The 18,719-nt window shown below is 46.7% G+C and overlaps 1 protein-coding gene and 1 long non-coding RNA gene across 2 annotated transcripts; one reads left to right on the plus strand and one right to left on the minus strand.

Annotated features, from left to right (window-relative positions):
• Positions 1-1,540: 1,540 nt before the first annotated feature.
• On the minus strand, positions 1,541-6,118 carry DUSP6 (dual specificity phosphatase 6). Its single transcript, XM_036097295.2, has 3 exons — positions 5,184-6,118; positions 4,124-4,561; positions 1,541-3,075 (listed from the first exon to the last, which is right to left on the minus strand). Exons 1-3 carry the CDS (start codon positions 5,581-5,583, stop codon positions 2,768-2,770), a joined length of 1,146 nt encoding a protein of 381 aa, XP_035953188.1. The 5' UTR covers positions 5,584-6,118; the 3' UTR covers positions 1,541-2,767.
• A 1,095-nt stretch (positions 6,119-7,213) lies between these two features.
• Positions 7,214-18,352, plus strand: LOC118538983 (uncharacterized). Its single transcript, XR_004918872.2, has 2 exons — positions 7,214-7,457; positions 16,452-18,352. It is a non-coding gene; the product is annotated as an uncharacterized LOC118538983 (long non-coding RNA).
• The last annotated feature ends 367 nt before the right edge of the window (positions 18,353-18,719 follow it).

The following is an 18,719-nucleotide window of genomic DNA, read 5'->3' on the forward strand; positions in this document are numbered from 1 at the left end:
TCAGAAGTGGACTGACAAACAACAAACCCACAGTGAAACGAGAGGAAGTGCTGGGGAGGCCAGCTGTCGGCTGGGGCAGAGCAGTAGGAACTCAATGTATGCAGGTTCCAGGAGGAAAGGAGATGATAATCCACAAAGAGGAAATGCACTAAAATTATCCACCGCCCAGAGGAAAGAAAAAAAGAAAGAAAAAAAGAAAGAGAAAAGAAATCAGAGAAAAGAAAGGGGGCGGGCGGAGCACGCAGCTACTTGAGCTGCAGCTGGACAGGAAATTGCTAACGCTGCTTGCAAATCCCTACTTTGAACAGGCAGTTTAGGGAATGCCAGGAGCGGAAACCGTTCAGAACTGGATTAACACGAGCCAAGTTGAACTGCAACCCACTTCTCCTTTCTAAGCTCTGGCTGACTTGGGGCACCCAAATGGGAAAGACTGAGTTGGTACTTTTCTGCACTGTTTCTGTTTGCTTTTTATGCATGCTTAGTTGCTCAAAGTCACTCTGGACGGTTTGATCTGATTGTTCTAAACTCAGAGCTGCTTACCTCCTAGAACGTAGATCACCAAACCATCCCCCTGGCATCTCAACTTGCACCCCGTGGGTGAAAAGCTCCTCTTTCTCCTCGAGGCAGGTAAAGGGACTAAGTTCATTTGAAAAGAGCCTGGAATGTAGGTATGTTCTACTTCTTTTGATTTCATACACCTGCCTTTTGTTTTGGTTTGTGTATTTTTACGCTTGGGACAAGGAGAGGGGATGTCCCAAGGAAAATGACAGGGTATTAAGCCTTTACCTTGAAAGGCACTGTTCGAAATAACCTTGACATAGGTTCAATAGTGGTTTCTGGCCTACATTCTAAACCAGTGAAGCACAAAGCACATTAGAAAGGGACTGGCAAAGTGTGATCTCAAGTGCCAACGTGAAATTTTAAAGCCCACATCCAGGCTCAATGAGCTTAGCTCTGCCTTGCCACGTGTCTGAGAAAGGCAAGGGGGAGTCATCATCCCTGATTCATTTGGTATTCCGACACCAGGATAATTTGCAGGTGGAATTGCCATGGAAACAAACTGGGAAGAGAAGTATCCCTATGTCCTCCCTGGCCTGTGTATTATTGAGTAGAAGACCCTGGCAGGGAAGGAGAGAGGTTAACACTCTGAGTATCTTCTTATTCTGGCACCCCCCTCCCCCTTTATGACCAGTCATGAGCCGCCAAACCTTACACCTGAGCAAGGTATGCTCTATGGCTTCATTTTCTTCAAGAGCATTACTATTTTCTTAAAGAAGCCAGAACCGTATTCATAAAATATTGTCGGGACACATAATAGGCAGTTCGTTCTATGAGGTCATCTTTATTTGAAGCAAAAGATCAATTTCATAAACTACACCTGAAAAACATTCCTGGGGTTACTAAAACCACGGGAACTCTGCCCCGCTGTTCCTACAGGACTTTACAAGTCACTGGCACTCCCCCACTCAAAGATTCCTTGGAAGTATCATTTCACATGTAGGTACAATGAAGGAGAGATTTAAAAAAAAAAAAAACCACATTCAATAGCCAAAATAGTTATTTATTAATAATTTAAGGTTTTACATTCTTATAATAAATTTCAGCTCAAAACTTTACACCATGAACATATGGAGCAACCTAACTCTCTTTTCACAATCATATGCACTTACTTCATCCATCAGACGGGGACCCATGCTCGCACACACACTTCCAGTTTTATACAAATTTTTTTTTTAAAAAGGAAAGAAACCAACCCAAAGTATTGCATTTGAGGTGACACTCCCTGAAGAATTTTGTACAGAGGTAATATACTGTTTAGCACAGCTGAAGTTTAAAAAAAAAAAAAGTGAGCCCATGATTTTGGTGTCTTTCCAAGATATCCCCTTTGAGACAACACAAGCCAAAATATTTACAAATGTAAGGCATAGTCAAACTACATTAAGAGGGGAAAAAAAAAATCACAAGGAAGATATATGAAAGAGATTAAAGGCTGCACCATACCAAGGTCTCAGTGATAAGTGTCCATGAAAATGTCATTCAGAGTTGGTGAAGTCGAGCATGCTGCAAATATATCCTTTGGATTAGAAAAGAGCAAATGTTTCTATTTTTTGTTGTTGTTGTTTTAAGAAGTGGCATACTGCTCTTTCTCCCTTTGGATGATTTCTTTTAAACCCATCAAAGAAAAAACAAACACAGTTCAAACAAACACTGCCAAGTGATTTAAGATCAAATATTTACAATAATCAAATGGAGTATCAGATTTATTTTATTATTATTTATTTTTGTTTTGTATTTTTTATTTTTTGCAAACTGATACTACAAATACAGAGCTGAAACCTCTCTTTGGCTCCTCTATATGCAATATTGAATCAGTCTTCACTGAAGACAATATAGAGTCAGTTCCAGATGCAGAAGGAAACAGTCACACAAGGCCCTAAAGAACACACGCTCCTACCCCTACCATTTGGTCCTACCCTATATACCTGGAAACCCTCAAATTCCAGTCCCTGCATGGGTAGGCTGTACACGTAGGTATGGAGCAAACCTACGGCCTGGATCTACATAGCATGTTCTGGTCTTCCAACAAGAGCGGAGCAAATCTCTCCCATCATAATAACCAATTCCACATGTGGGAACCTTGTCTAATACAGACAACTGGGGTCATTTTGACCCCTGAGGCCACATACAAAGAAAGCAGCCCAGCTGATGCTGCCAAGAGAAACGGCTAAAGGAACGGACACATCCCACCAAGGGGATGTGGGGCCTTTCACGTGGACTGCAGGGAGTCCACCTGGTAGACATTCTGGTTGGAGGGGGTGGTGAAATAGAGCGGCTGCGCAGGGACCCGATTGTCACAGGGGCTGCTGAGTCCAAGCGTCCTCTCGAAGTCCAGCAGCTGGCCCATGAAGTTGAAGTTGGGGGAGATGTTGGATTTCTTCATCTTGACAATGTCATAAGCATCGTTCATTGACAGGTTGAGCTTCTGCATGAGATAAGCCACAGTGACAGTGACCGAGCGGCTAATGCCAGCCAAGCAATGCACCAAGACACCACAGTTTTTGCCCCGGGCTTCATCTGTAAACACAAAAAGAAAAGCAAGATTTCAGCAGACCAAAAACCACTCTTTGTGAACGATCGGTCTAAAAACTAAATTTTAAAAAAAAGAAGGAAAGAAAGAAAAAAAGAACCGCGTGTGGCAGTTGAGCCCCACAAGCAGCAGCAGATGCATCATTGCGATAAAACATGTACACTGGGCACAATTACATAGTTCAGATATTTTCTGAAAAGGGAGCTTTTGTATTAAGTTTCTGCCAACAAAAAAAAATCCTTAATGTGTGCATTCTTTGCCTCAGCATGTGAATACCAGAAACCCTGCAATATGGTCTTGAATGCCTTTTATACAGACAAGCAGACTGCAAGGGTCTATTAAATTATTCTCCAACTGTTGTGCCGCTAACAATGGAGGTATTCAGGCATTTTAAAAGAGAGAGGGAAGTCACAGGGGACAGCCCATTAGGAGGAACAGGATGTCGACATGGCCTGAAAATGAGTTCCTTTGTAATAGGAAATGCATTACAATGCCTGGAGATTCGCTTCTCCAGGCTTCCAGCCCACAGTCCTTCCTGCTGGGCTCAGGTTACCCTCACTGTCTCACTGTTAACGGGTATCACAGTAACAGTCAACTGGATTACACCATCTAGCATTCATAGCGCTTTCCAACAACTAACCCCATGTCCTAAAATAACTCCCAGATCTTTTAAAATTATAAAGCAATGCTAAAATTCCTGTCAGTAGTGAGTACTTCCATCTGGCCGGTCCCAAGTCCAAAGACTGGGAGAAAATCCTGTTGTCTGATCATGTACAGCTTGCTTTCAAATGACTGAATTCAAAGACTCAAGAAACCCCATTCTCAAATACACCTGTGGTCTGCAGCCATGTCAAAAAGGCACTTTTTTCTTTTCTTAGTGAGAGCATAAACCAGAATTAAGAACCCCCTTGTAACATTAGAGACCTGCACTCCGACAAGCTAGCAAGCAGCAAGAGAGATTAACAGCTTAAATTCTATGAATGGCTAGGAATTTTGCATTTAGAAGTCTGAGAAAGGACTGTTCATCAGTCTCACCTATGAAAGAAATGGCCTCAGGGAAAAACTGGGACAGGTTTTGACTCCAGTGATCCGAGATGGGGATCTGCTTGTATTTAAACTCTCCTGCGTTCTCAAAGAGATTCGGCAAATTGGGGGTGACGTTCAAGATGTACTTGATGCCGAACTCCTCCAACACGTCCAGGTTGGTGGAGTCCTTGGCACAGCCCAAATAGAGGAAGGGCAAGATCTCCACGGGGAAGGAAGGCTGGCTGTTGGACAGCGGGCTGCCATCCGAGTCCGTTGCACTATTGGGGTCTCGGTCAAGGTCAGACTCAATATCCGAGGAGGAGTCGGAGCTGATCCGCAGGCCCCCGAGCCCCAGCACTGGCAACGGTGGCGAGCTGCTGCTACACGAGCCGTCTAGATTGGTCTCGCAGTGCAGGGCGAACTCGGCTTGGAACTTACTGAAGCCACCTGCCAGGACGAGAAAAGCAATCGTGTAACCTGAGATCCCGTAGTAGTTTTCACAGCTTGTGAGAGCCGCAACCGGGCGCAGGAAACACCATAGCACCCTACGAAACCCCCTGCACACAGAGCCAATTATAAGAGAGAGACACTTAAATGGGTACCCTTGGGAGTGGAACGAACAGGCCCGCCTTCCCTGGAAACCCTTATTCTTTTAAATCCGGAAATGCACAAAATGGCAACTTTTCTAAATATTTTGAGGGGCTAGGGGATGCAATCTACACCCCCAGTGACTTCTACTGTCCTGCAAATCGTAATTCGAAATCGAACGATAGAAAGCAGGGACAGGTGGAGCATATTACGGGTAAGCAGGAGGACAACTCGTTAGAAAGAAACAACCCGTGCCTGTGGCCGGAAGCTGGTGGATTCTGCGCCAGCCTGCTCGCGGGTGCGGGACGCCGGAGGTTCGCAGCCGGGAGCCGGCGGAGGGCCCCCAAGCCCGGCAGCGCGACTCAGAAGCGCCAGGCGAGCGCAGCAGGGGCACTTGGCAGTCCGCGTGCCTCGCCCGCACCCACCCCACAGCCCCGCGACCCCCGCCCGGCCCCGCGCGCGGGACTCCCCCGGCGCGTACCTTCCAGGTAGAACGCCCGGCAGCCCTCGTCCTTGAGCTTCTTGAGCAGCAATCCAAGCACCGACTCGCCGCCAGTGTTCTCGTTCCAGTCGCTGCTACTCTCGTCGTAGAGTACTACCGTGTCGGTGCCGCAGCGCCGGGTGAAGCGGTCGCGGTCCTCGCCACGCGTGAAGAGCGCGCGCACGGGCAGGTTGCCCTTTTGCAGGCGCCGCAGCATGATGCCCGGGATGGCCACGTTGATGGCCGACTCGATGTGCGACGACTCATACAGCTCCTGCGGCCGGCAGTCCATCAGCAGCAGCCGCTCGTTGCCCAGCTCCAACTGCTCGTTGAGCCACGCCACGGTCTTGCTGATCGCCATTTCCGACGCGAAGGGCACGGGTCTGAGCGTATCTATCATGGGGGTCGAGCTACCGGAGAGGGCGGGTGCCTACCAGACGCCCCTCGGGGCAGGCATAGGCCGAGCGCGCCGCGCGAAGCTGCCGCTCTGCGAGCGGGGGTTTAATTCCACCTTGCCCTTCCCAGACCGGGTTAGCGGTTGGGGAAAGCGAGACAGAAGTGAAGCCGGCGGTTCCCTCTGCTCCCGGCTGCAGCCGCTCCCTCTTGGTGTCAATGAATCTCTTTGAATGAAGCTGCCCAGACAGTTTTGTTCCTCCCCAGTGAATGAAATCCAATTAATTCGGACTCCCTGCTACTAAGGAGGGGAGGGAAGGAAGAAAAAAAAAAAAGTCCAGCGGCGCCTAATCCCTCCCTTCAAGGCTGCACCTCAAATCCACCCGGGCGTCTTTCTCCTCGAATTATTCAAACCTCGATTTGCTCACTCTCCCTTGGACTCAGCCCTCGCACACCCCCTGCGCGAGGCAGCTCCTCAATGGATACAAACAGCGAGCGTCTCAATGGATACATTCTCTCGGCCAGCCAATGAGCGCGCTGCGGAAGGGGCTGTTGCCGTGGGGACGGGCCGGCTGGAACAGGTTGTGTTGATGAATTGTTAATGAGTTTGTCATTCACAAAAACGGAAAGGAATTTCCGCTCCGGATAAGCCCCAGTGCAAACAAGCTGCAACAGCGGGCTCGGCGGGAGGAAGGAGAAAGAAGAGGAGGCGGCGGCGGAGGAGGAGCAGGGCACATAAACCAGGGCACTTCAGTTGTCTCATGTTTCCTTCTGTTGAGAGTTCACACTTTGCGTCGGAACTTTTGCGCACAAATGGTGCAATTAGCAGGCACAAAAGCCCTTGTTCGTGACGCCTGCGCTCGCAAGCTAGCTTTAAGAAAACTTGTGCTTTTTTTTCCTTTATATTCCCTTTAAACTCATTTGGACCGGAGTTCGCCTTAACCCCCCTCCTCCGCCCTCCTTTAGGCGGTGTGTGGCATTTGTTTGCCAGTTTAAAAAGCCCAGCTCTGTTTGCTCCGATGTTCTTTTAGCTGAAGCTGTGTTGGGGCTGGTGAACTGCCTGGGCTTTAGTGACCGATGAGGTGTTAAATGCTAATCCAACATCTTTCGAAACAAACTAGGATTTTGTTGAAACATTTTAAAGCAAGCAAACAAACAAATGCCTGGTTGTCCAGATAATAGGAAGAAAGGGTTTTTTTCTTAATAGCATTTAAATTACTTTATTTTGTTTTTAAACAGTGGAGCCTGCAGAAACAAACTGGTTGGACAGTCCGATGCTTTTATTCCTCTCCAGCGGCCTGGGGCGTTATGAGCCATTGTTCCGGGGATCCAAGTGCCCCCCCCCCCCGCCCCCGCCTTCCCGCGGTCACCCACCGCGCGCTGGGGGATTGCGCTCGTTAATCATTTCTGGGCAACAAGCTCGGCTTCCGACAGAGGAGCCGGTCTGGCGGGGCTGCAAGGGCTAGGTGCATTTAGGGCGTGCGGGAGCCTGGCGGGCTGTCCTCACCAGCGGCGAGGCTTGCGGGAGCTCGCGCAGGCTCGGCGATTGGTCACGTTGCACAGAGAGACCCGACCGAGGGGAGCCTTCTGTCCCACCCCAGCAACCCCCTCCCCTGCGGGTCGCCGGGCACTTGCGGAGCACCAGCCGCGCCTGCGCGGTGCGCTCTTTGCCTAGCATCCCGCCACCCCCGCCTCCTGGCTCAGCTGGTGCGGGGTGTTGGGCGACCCTGCGGAGGGGTGCGGAGCCAAACGCTCGACTCTGGGGTTCCGTCACGGCCTGGGGTGGGTGAGGGTCGAGGAGGACTGCCTGCCGAGACCCCCGGCTCGCAAGGAGGGCTGGGAGTCGCAGAGAACGTCTCCGCCGCTCTGCAGGGCCCGCAGGTAACTGGGGAAGTGCCGACCAGGCCAGCGCGCCGCGTTCCGCCGAGGCGCCGCCGGGCGGACTGGCCGGGAACCGGATGGAGGCGTGGCCGGGCGGGGGCCGCGGCGGCGAGGAGGCGCATTCCCGGCGCGCAGAGCTCTATTGTTATATAAAAGTGCCGGGGCCTGCCCCTCCCGAGCGGAAAACCACCTGTGTGCGGCCGGCGCGGCGCTGGGGCCGGGGGGGCGGGAGGGGGGGCTGGCCCTGCGGCCGGAAAGCGCGGGCCCTAATCCGGCCTCCCCTCCCTAACCCCCGGCGGAAAAGAGGCCGCGCATTGTCCCGCCGCCGCCCGGGAGGCGGAAGCGGGGGCAGCGGCTCGGCGGGGAGCGTCTTCCCCCGGCGCCCCTCCCGGCGCCCACCGCGAGTAGAGCGGAGGGCACCTGAGGTCGCGGGGTCTCCCCCAGTCAGACGCCCCGCACCCACGGGCCTGCCTGCTGACGCCCCGGCTCCAATTTGCATTTTTAGTCACCCGCCTCTTCCCTGGTTTGGGGAATGTAGGCTAAAAAAAGGCGGCTGCGAGGCCCAGGTTGCCAATTTTGGAGCTCTGCTGCAAGCAGGCCGCCCCTGGAGGAGCGTGTTTGACGAAGGTGGGGGTTGCCGCGCGCTCTCCCCGCGCCTTTTTTGGGCATCCCTTGGAACAAAATTCCCATATTTCACTGGATATCATCTAGTTCCAACTGGAGGAGGCCTGCGCCGGAGTTGACGCCTCCAATCTGCCCCCACCTGTTACAGGCTTTTCCCACCCCGAGACTTTTCAGTCACTGGGACCTGGGGGCGAGCAGGACGCCCTGCAGGGGAGCTGCAAAGAGCAAAATCTTTCAGCCCGGGATCTCCAACAGAAGAGACAGGGAGGGAAATTGGTTGTTCCTTCGCTATTTTGAAAGTGTACTTACCTGAGCCTGGGCATAGATTGGGGAGGATACTCGCAACACTTCTCAAACCTAAAGATAGAGACAGTTTGACCCGTGCTTCTGAACCCTACGGCAACGGAATGTCGGTCCTTCTCAGCACATTTTATAAAATGGCATTCTGACCACTCGGTTCTAAGAGGTGAGGCATAAAGGGTCCCTGCAACGGGGTGGCCAGGGTTAAAATTGTGTCCCTATCACTTCCTAAGCGTGTGCCCTTGGTTAAATCCGTTGTGAACGGCATCTTCCACGTGGCCTAATGAAGATGATGAAAATATTCTCTTCGTAGGATCTCTGTGATGGTTAAATGGGTGAAGTGCCCTAGCATGATGTAGATGTGCTATTAGCTGTTGATGTCTTTATTGTTCTGAATTCCCAAACTGCCTACTGTTCTGAGTTCTTATCTAAATGCCCTTTGAGGCCTGCCTAACAGCCCGCCTGGAACTCCCTAGTCTACAGAGAAGCCCTCGGAGGAGCTGCCCTAGGCAGTTTAAGCCATCCCAATTCAGCTGTCAAAGGAGGTGGTTACAGACCAGGGTCAAAATCCTTTAATACGGTTCACACGGTGTACCCAGCCACCCTTCTCATTTCTCCCTAACTGGTTCCCTTTCAACACCCTGTTCTCCAGCCACACCGAACTGATAGAGTAGAAATAATATGTAAATTGGGCATTTACTACATGGAAGGCTACATCTCAATTTCTGTGTTTACATGCATAATTTTGGTCTTCAGAAAACCCATGTAAATCATACCCATTCACAGAGATTAAGGAATTTGCGTGAGGTCACTCAGTAACAAACAGTGGAGTCAGGATTTGAGGCCAGACCCCGTACAGACCATTAAGGATTACCTCATATGCGTCTCATAGGGTAACACAGAGACCATGCACCGCACGGTTCCCTGCCAAAAGTCGAAGGACTCAGTTTTACATTTTGAATTTTGACCACCAGGCTTCTCCAGCTTCGCATATCCTGTTGCACCCTCCCTATAAATGTCAAAGATCAAAAGTTAGATTTATTTCCCTGCTCCTTTTACATTTGGTGATTTTCTCTGCACTCATGTCTTTATTAGTCAACCATTCCCTAAATGCTTCATATTTTTCTTCCTTAGAGTTTGTCTTAGATTCTAATCCTAACAACTGCCATTGTAATCTAGTGTGTCAGCACAGCACATGGGCCCGGGCTCCAACCTTAGCTCTGCCACTCACTGGTAGTTTGATAGGGGAAAATCACTTAGCTCCTCTGGGCCTCCATTCATTCATTCATTTATTCCTTCACTCATTTATTCTGGGGTCCAGAAAATCAGGGAATAAAATGGGCAAGAATACCACCTCCACCCCCCATCCCCCGCCAAAGCTTACATTCTAGTGAAGACAGACAATAAACAAAATAATTATAGAGTATATTCGGAAGTAAAAGTGCTATGGAGAAAAACAAAGCAAGGAAGGGAATTCAGCAGTATGTAAAATTAGGACTAGCTATACCTTCATTACAGAACAAGGAGGACTAGAGACACAAAAGGTGTAGGGCACAAAGTGAGTATTCAAAAGATGATGTTTTTAAAACTCACTGCCTCCTTCCTGCAGAAAGCTGACTCCCTGTTGCTGGTGATCTTGCCTTGAACCGCATCATCCTGGCCCTGTTGCCCAGGCTCTCAGGAAAAAAGCTCAGAAGAGTTCTAGCTAGCATCAGGAAGGACCACAGGCCGCCTCATTTCCGGAGGCCCCAGTTCCCTGCTGAGGGTATCATTCATGTCCAGAGAACTGTGTTTCCAGACTGGAGAGCGATGCAGGTCATCTCTCACTCCTCATAAGTGCACAGAAGCAACGTGCTACATCCTAACTTCTCTATGTGTGTGTGTGTATTTGTGTGCATTCCCCAAGCACCCGTGCTTCAATTCTTCCTTCTTTCATTAGGTGTTTCCCCCTGGAAAGCTCCTTAAAAGTAAGTCTTTTGTTTATGAATGTTTGCTTGCCTACTGGAGAAGCATTTCAACTCTGCAGAAATTTTCCTGTGTTTTGAGGACACTTGCGATTTACTAGACCCAAAAGGGTCAGCATGACCTTTAATCCTCTTGGAGTAATCTCTGTGAATACAATCACATTTATTAACACATCATGTGAAAATAGTTAAACAGTTTTCCGCTAATAAGGAGAGCGTGTTTTAGAAGGTCTGACTTAAAATGTGGTCTTGTGACATATTCAGGATTCCCTTTTAGAAGTCCCAGGGAGCCTTCAAATTGACAGCCAGTGGCTTTCTGAGCCGCTAAATCTCAGAACAGAATTTCACTGCAGTTGAGAAATGTGTTTGACGTAGTCTGACTTAAAGGGCAGTTGGGGTTCACAAAACTCGAGCTGAGCTCTCCTGACAGGTGCCTCAAAAAGACAGCAAGTTATGTCTGAGCAGCAGAAACTGTGGAACCCAAGAGGACCAAAGGACTGCCTATAGGAAACACCTCTGCACATTTTAGGCTGTGCAGAGGGAAAGCCCAAGGGAGTTTCAAATATGAGCCCCTGGTTTGCTGTCGAACAGCTTGCCCTTTGGTGAGGAGCTGCAGGGTCTAATTTATTAAGCACAGGCTAATGACTGTCCCAAACAATGTAGAGGTTGGGGGAGAGACGGGCCAGGTTAGATAGCAACCAACAGGGAGCTAGACAGCAGCAGAGCCACAATGACAAAGCCACTGTCACATCTAGGGAGTGGTTGGAGCTTTCCTATAAACGAGATGGCACCGTCACACCTTGCCAGAATGATAGGACCTGAAGAAAAATATAAACTATCGTGAAATTCAGACCTTGGCCCTGATCAGGCTAAGCTTTTAAAAACTATGGTCTTCATCAACTTTCTTGTATTTTTGTTTCCCATCACCCAATGGAATGCACATTAATGTACATTCAGAAGCCCATAGAGACATCATCTAGAATTTTCCTTTGAAGCTAGACGCTCTAACAAATTCATTTAAAGATACTAATGTTGATTTCTTTTTTCGGATGCTTTCATCCCTTTCCTTCCAGTGGGAAAACATTCATTGATTCTTCCCTCGTATCTTTTATTTTCAAAAAGTAAGAAATCTAAAAGCATATGTAAATGTATATGTAAGAAGTCCTCAGGAAGCTAGCATCTGTGAGCACAGCTAACCCCACTTAACTATTTTTTGTTACTGTCATTGTTGTTTGGAAACGGAACAATGCTTCCCATTGTATTATTTCCAAAGCCCAGCAATATCTTCAGTGGGAAATTAGGCTTACATTGCCTTCCAGGGAGGCAAGGAGCTATATGTAGTCGTCTTTCCAGAAGCTCCTCAGTCATGTCATGAAGCATCATGGATGCTCCCTGGGCATTAGCCATGCTGCATCTACATGCGGAATATTTGCCTTGTGCCTCCTTGTGTGGGCCACAGTTCCTCTGGTGACTTTTCTCCTTATCTTGTGTTCCTTTATTTACGCAGGTGTGAGCAATACAAATAGCTGTTGTGTAAGAGAGACGGATTATTTTTCTAAGTAGGTACTATTTCCTGTCAGCCCTTTTTGCCTCAGCAGTCAGGGAAAATCATTGTGCGTGTCCACAATACAAGGCATGCTTCAGCTTAATTTATAGAATTTAAGAATTTGCAGATCCTCCAAAATATATTGAGGGAACCCCGGGGACATAACTTGTTAAATTTTATTTTGCTGCTCAAGACTGGGAGTTCCAGAGTCAGACCAACCTGGATTCTAATCCTGACTCAGCAGTTTTCTAATCATGTGACTCTGGGGGAAATCATATAATCTCCCTATGCCTCAGTGCCCTCATCTGTAAAATGGGGATACTATATTACAGGGCTATTGTAATAGATGACTTCTATTTGTAAAGGGGTAGGAACAGTCCTGAAACAATAATTCATTGACAGTTACCTGTTTTTATTATTAACACACGCACACACAGAGTTCTTAATAAATAAATATTTATTGACCCTGCTGAAAGGAGATTATATAGTAAAAAACACTAGTGTTAGTTTATTCTCAGGAATAGAAAAACTATCCGTACAAGATTTTGAAAAATGAAATTTTAGAGAAGAGTCAATTGCTTTACCATCCCCTTCGCTGGTGATGTAAGTTCCCCCAGAAATTACAGTTTCTCAATGTGTCAAGACCTGGATAAATTGGTGACCTTGAGATTGCTGCTTGCTTCCGAGGAATTTCCCAGCAGAGTCTAGGACTCACCTGGTGAAGGGGCAACATGTCTCCCAGCCCACCCCCCATCACTGTCAGCTCAGGCCAGTCCTGTTTGTTTGTTTGTTTGAAGATTTTATTTATTTATTTTAGAGATAGCGCACTGGGGGAGGAGCAGAGGGAGAGGGACAAGCAGACTCTGCACTGAGCGCAGAGCCCAATGCGGGGCTCCATCCTGGGACCCTGAGATCATGACCAAAATCAAGAGTCCGATTCTTAACCCGACTGAGCCACCCAGGTGCCCCTCAAGCCAGTCCTGTTAACTTCATGTTCTGCAAGAGGGGACTTGGGAGTTTACCGCCCAAACGATGTAACCACTCTCAGTAATCTGGGTTCTCTGTCTCTGATGGGAACACCCGTTTATATACTGGGTCCTTATGCTTTTAAGACCTCCTTACATCTAAGAAACCTCATCTTGGGGCACCTGGGTAGTTCAGTCTGTTAAGCATCTGACTTGGACTCAGGTCATGATCTCAGGGTCCTGGGATGGAGCCCCGCACTATGCTCTGCTCTCAGCAGGGAGTCTGTTTCTCCCTCTCCCTCTTCCCCTCCACCCCTGCTCCTCCTCCTGCACGCTCACGTGCTCTCTCTCTCTCTCAGATAAATAAATAAAATCTTTAAAAATAATAATAAAAAAAAGAAACCTCATCTTATGGGAAGTTCCTTCTTTTCTCTGATTTCCTGCCCAGCAGGAGCTTTTCAGAGGTGGAAGGAAAAGGGGGTGGGTCCGAGCCAGGTACGAGAGCCACTGTCCTGTGAAATGGAAAGGAATCTTCCATTCGTGGGGGAAGGATGCCCTGCTAGAGGACACATTGTGGAAACACTCCTAGCCCTAAGTAAGCAGACCAGCTGCTTAGCACAGTTTCTGTAGTGATTTTTGCACGTGTATGATTCCAAGGTTATTTTTGTTAACCATCTGACGAGCGTGCATCTTTTGATGTATTCCCATCAGGTTTTTCCGGACCTACCAGAACTTTTAGATTCTTTACCCAAACCCCAAAAGTCTAAATGCTTGCTAAGTCATGCCCCACTCTTCCCCCCTTTCCTCTCTCCGACATTTTGCCTAACCAGTTCCCAGGGGAAAAGCCTTTATGATGGGATTTCTCTGACTTCTGTTCCATTGTCCTTATGGTAATTTAATTTAAAGTAACTAAGAACTGTAGTACTCTAATGCTTGAGGGAGTGGATACTTAGCTGGGACATTCTTTAATATGTATCAACACCTTCTGCTTAGTGACCAGAGGAGTTCATTTGTTTTTGTTATTGTTGTTGTTGTTTCAGCTTAGGGTAAGAAATGTTTAAAAATTAGTTCTAAAAAAATTAGTTCTGTTGCTGAAATTGGTGATTGTTAGAGGAAGTGTGATAGGACCCTCGATCTTGCAGCCCACCTACTTGTGGGTGGCCTCCAGCCCTGGGTCCTGTGACCTCCCCCCACATCCCCATATCCCCTAGGATCCTGCCCCCATGAGATTACAAAACCCACTGGTTTTGATTTTGGAGCACTGCTGCCTTTCCTTTAGGATGGCCCTTTCGTGCAGGGTGCTGTTAATCAAAGCACTGAGGGTAGAGGGAAAGACCTTTCCCAGCCACACACAGTTTGCATAACTGTACTTAGCTGCTGAAACATATTTTTTTTTTTTACTTGTTAAATTTGGTATGAGATTTACTTCTATAGTGAGAGTGAGGTTGAGTGCAGTGAGGAGTACAACATAAATGGGAGCTCTAACCACTAGAGACCTATGATTTTTGTCAAAGGAATCTGACATTTATTCTACCATCAAATTGGTTCAGAAGGAGAGGTTTCAAAAAAGCATAGATGCCCAAATCCCATCTTTAGTAGTTCTGATTTAAATGATGTAAGGGGGGGGCAGGTGTTGGTAGGTCTCAAAAATCCACCAGGGAATTCTCATATGCAACCTAAGCTGAGAACCACTGGCTTGCACGGATCCACAACATGCATCCCCCATCAATCCCCTTGCCTCGGGAGAGGTTTCCAGCCAGACCAGGGGTCTCGAATGTTTAGAAACACCTTGGAGGTACTTGCTGTCAGTCCAGAGGCCTCACAGGTCTCTAACTCAAGGACTCTGATTCAGAATGTCTAGAGAGGGGCCCAGGCAACTGTTGTAATCTAGCAGCCAGGAGTGGCTCATACAGGTGGTCCAGACTTTGGAAAGCTCTGAATGATATCCCAGACAGCCATGTTGCTCGCCCATCAGCTCTAGTCAGGAAGTACAGAAATGTTTTGGATGGTTACCCGGAATCAAATAGCATGCTCTCCCCACAAACATCAGAACTTCATTAACAGAAGAATGCAGTGTTAAACATAACTAATCTGCTTGTCCTTGAAAACTCGATTCATGAGGCCTGAAACTGTACCCAAAACTGCCTATGGATTTGCCTAAAAGAAGGTTTCTCTTGAAAGCAGCATCAGGTTCTTGAGCACCCATCAATCGTGTGTCTGGAACTGAAGTGATTGCTAGGACATGTGGAAATCAGTCAGGTTTCAGACCCTGCTGTCACTAAAAGGCGGTCTGATTGGGTAGGTTAGACTCCTGTCCAGGTAGCTAGAATGTAACCATAAATATGATCATTGCAACAGAAAGGAAGTGCTGTGGGAGGGAGCAAAAGGAGGAAATGGTTCATGGGCCTTGGATGTTGCGAAGTGTCTCAGAGAAAACCGTATCTGAGTTAGATCCCCATGGATAAGCAGATTTGCCCTCTCCCTCATCCCAGAGGGACAGGAGATGAAAGGCAATCTAGGCTAGAGAGACAGGTGGCATGAAGCAAAGGTTTGGAGCCATGCACATGCATGACAACTGTATGGAGGGCGCAGAGCGGCAAAGAATGTAAGAAAGGTAGTTTAAAGCCCGATGGAAATGGACTTTGGATGCTATGCTAAGGAGTTTGGAATTTTTCATTAGGCAGCGAGAAGTCATCAAAGATATTTATACAAGGGTGTGACATGACTTCAGAATATGATTCTGATAACAAAGAGGTGAGTAGACTGCAGGGGGGAGAAAAACCAGGGGCAGGAAAGCCAATTAGGAAGCAGTTGCAATTGTCCATGAAAATGATGCTACCACCACGTTCCTAAAATAACGTACTCATCATCCTGCTTCGTTTTATTCCTCTTATTTCTGGGGCTAGAAAAATCACTTAGCCCTTCTGTGACTCAGAATCCCTCCCTATTAATAGAAGATGACAAAATACTTACCTTACCTCACATAGGGAGGTATGTGAGATGCTTATAATTGTAGCCAGGAAAGAGGGGACAGTGTTACTCTAAATGCCAGTGGTATAATTCTGCTCCAGGAGAAAAACTGCCTTTTGCCTCTTACTTTTTGTTACAAAAATTCCAGCCTCACAAGGCGCCTGGGTGGCTCAGTTGGTTACGCGTCTGACTCTTGATCTCAGCTCAGGTCTTGATCTCAGAGTCGTGAGTGCAAGCCCTGTCGTGGAGCCTACTTAAAAAAAAATTTCCAGCCCCACAGAAAAGCAGAAAGCTGAGTGAAAGCCTCAGAAACACTCCACGGAGGGAGGAGGCTGCAGAAGTTTCAGGTGCTCACCACCCAGGAAGTAGTATTTCTGATAAAAGGGTCCATCACCTTTAGGGTGAAAATGTCACAGCAACATGTTTGGTTGCAAAAGTGACATTTTGTAAAGAAAGCCTGTCACCTCATTGTTTTTCATTACAAACAAGAGTGTAAGGAGTGTTACTCCTATGGTTCCTATCGCAGCAGTGGGGGTGGGGAGCATCGATGTTCAGAGATGGAGTTACACACGGTCACTTAAGTGGAGAGTTGGGATAAGGCTTTCAGATTGTGCTCGCCTTCTAGGTCTTGGAGTCTGTCCTCAAAGCTAAGGGCACCTGGTCATGCCTTTTCCATCTGCCACCTGGCCCTTTCTCAGAACTAAATCTCCAGTTCACCGCCCTGGACCACACCGGAACTCTCTCTTCTCTTTGGAAAAGTAACACGGGCGTCTATCACAGAAAGCACTACAGACTGAAAATGCTTTAAATTTTGCCAAAATCACTTTGTCTTCTACCTTTTAAAAAATCCATGCTCGATATACCTGCGAGTTGATGCAAGGTATTCTGAGGGATAAAATGATAAATCACATGGGGACACTCCCCTCCACACATGGGATTGTGACATAAGAGAGAATATTACAAAGGTAGCATCTGGCATGCTATGAGGACAGTTCAAAATTCTAGATCCAAAAGGATGGTCATGTTAGATGACTGACGTGAGAGTCCACCCATCCAGAGTCCTTCACTTTATATATGGCAACTAAGTGGTTACAGAGTGATAGAGTGAGGAGACGTGCCAGGAACACATAAAGAGAAGATAATATATGCTACTTCCTGAGGTACCTTCACCTAAGTAATAAATGATAAATTCTCTCTAATGAAATACTTGCTCTGGTACAGTAAATTATTCTAATTCATTTATTCTCTTTTAACATGAACTTCTTGGAAAGCTTACTGGTAAAATTCCTCATGAAGAAATTGAGAGATTACAAATTACAGAAGAAGAAGAATTTTTAATCCTTACACAAATTAGATCATATTTTAAAGGCAGTTGAAATACCATAGTATCATAGTCTGCATTTACACCTGCTCGTCCATTAGTTGTTAGATTCCTTTACTACAAAGGCTCCAGGAAACATCTAGAAACATGGCAGTGCTAACAACAAAGAATCAGTTATAAAGGGAAAATAATAAAAGTTTATCCATTTGTTACTAACTTAGCCATTTGATAATTTCTGTTTCAGTCTTCAAAGTTTACATTCAATTCTTTAAAAAAAAATGTGGAAGCCACAGACTGGGAGAAAATATTTACAAAAGACACATCTGGTAAAGGACTGTTAACTAACTCTTGAAACTCAGTGGTAAGAAAATGAACCAACCTGATTAAAAATGGACCAAAGTTCTTAATGGACACCTACCAAAGAAGATCTACAGATGGCATATGAAAAGATTCTTCACATCCAATGTCATTAGGGAAATGTGAGTTCAATCAACAATGAGATACCACTAGCAACCTATTAGAATGGCCCAAATCCAGAACACTACTGACAACACCAAAAGCTGGTGAGGATGTGGAACAACAGAAACTCTCATATATTGCTAGTGGGAATGCAAAATGGTGCAATCACTCTAGAAGACAGTTTGGCAACTTCTTAACAAAATTAGACATACTCTGGTCGTATGATCCGGCAATCACCCTCCTTAGTATTTACCCAAAAAGTTGAAAACGTGTTCACACAAAAACCTGCACACGGATGTTTATAGGGGCTTTGTTCTAAATTTCCAAAACTTTGGAAGCAACCAAGATGTCCTCGAGTTGGTGAATGGATAAACAAACTGTGGTTCATCCAATGGAATATTATTCAGCACTAAAAAGAAATGAGCTATCAGGCTATGAAAGGACATGGGAGAAACAGCATATTGCTAAGTGAAAGAAGCCCATCTGAAAAGGCTACATAGTCTGTGATTGCAACTATAGGACACTCTTGAAAAGGCAAAACTATGGAGATAATAAATCAAGTGACTGCTCAAGGTTAGAGGGAGGGAGGGATGAACTGGAGGGACACGGGATTTTTACTGCTGCGAAACTATTGTGTATGATACTGCAATGATGAATACATGTCATTGTACATTTGTCAAAATCCATACACTGTATACCATCAAGAGTGAACCCTTACATAAACTATGGCCTTTGGGTGATAATGATGTGTCAGTGTAAGCTCATCAATTATGATAAATGTACCATGCTGGTCCTGGATGTGGATAATGGGGAGGCTGTGTATGTGTGGGGATGGGATATATATATATATTAAAAAAAAAAAAATCTCTGTGCTTCCTGGTCAGTTTTGCTATAAGCCTAAAGCTGCCCTAAAAAATAAAGTCTATTTTAAAAAAACAACAACGGGTATGCTACTGTCAGCAGACTTGGAACTACAGAATGTAGTTTTCCCATGCATTAGATGAGAGCCCCCTTTCAAATGTCTGCACATGTTACAGAGTTTTTTCTTCTCTTAAAGAATAAAGCATTATTGAGTTATATATGGACAGGTAATAACTTGTGCATGGAATAAAA

The sequence above is a fragment of the Halichoerus grypus genome, chromosome 6 (assembly GCF_964656455.1).
Source record: "Halichoerus grypus chromosome 6, mHalGry1.hap1.1, whole genome shotgun sequence".
Classification (NCBI taxonomy): Eukaryota; Metazoa; Chordata; class Mammalia; order Carnivora; family Phocidae; genus Halichoerus; species Halichoerus grypus.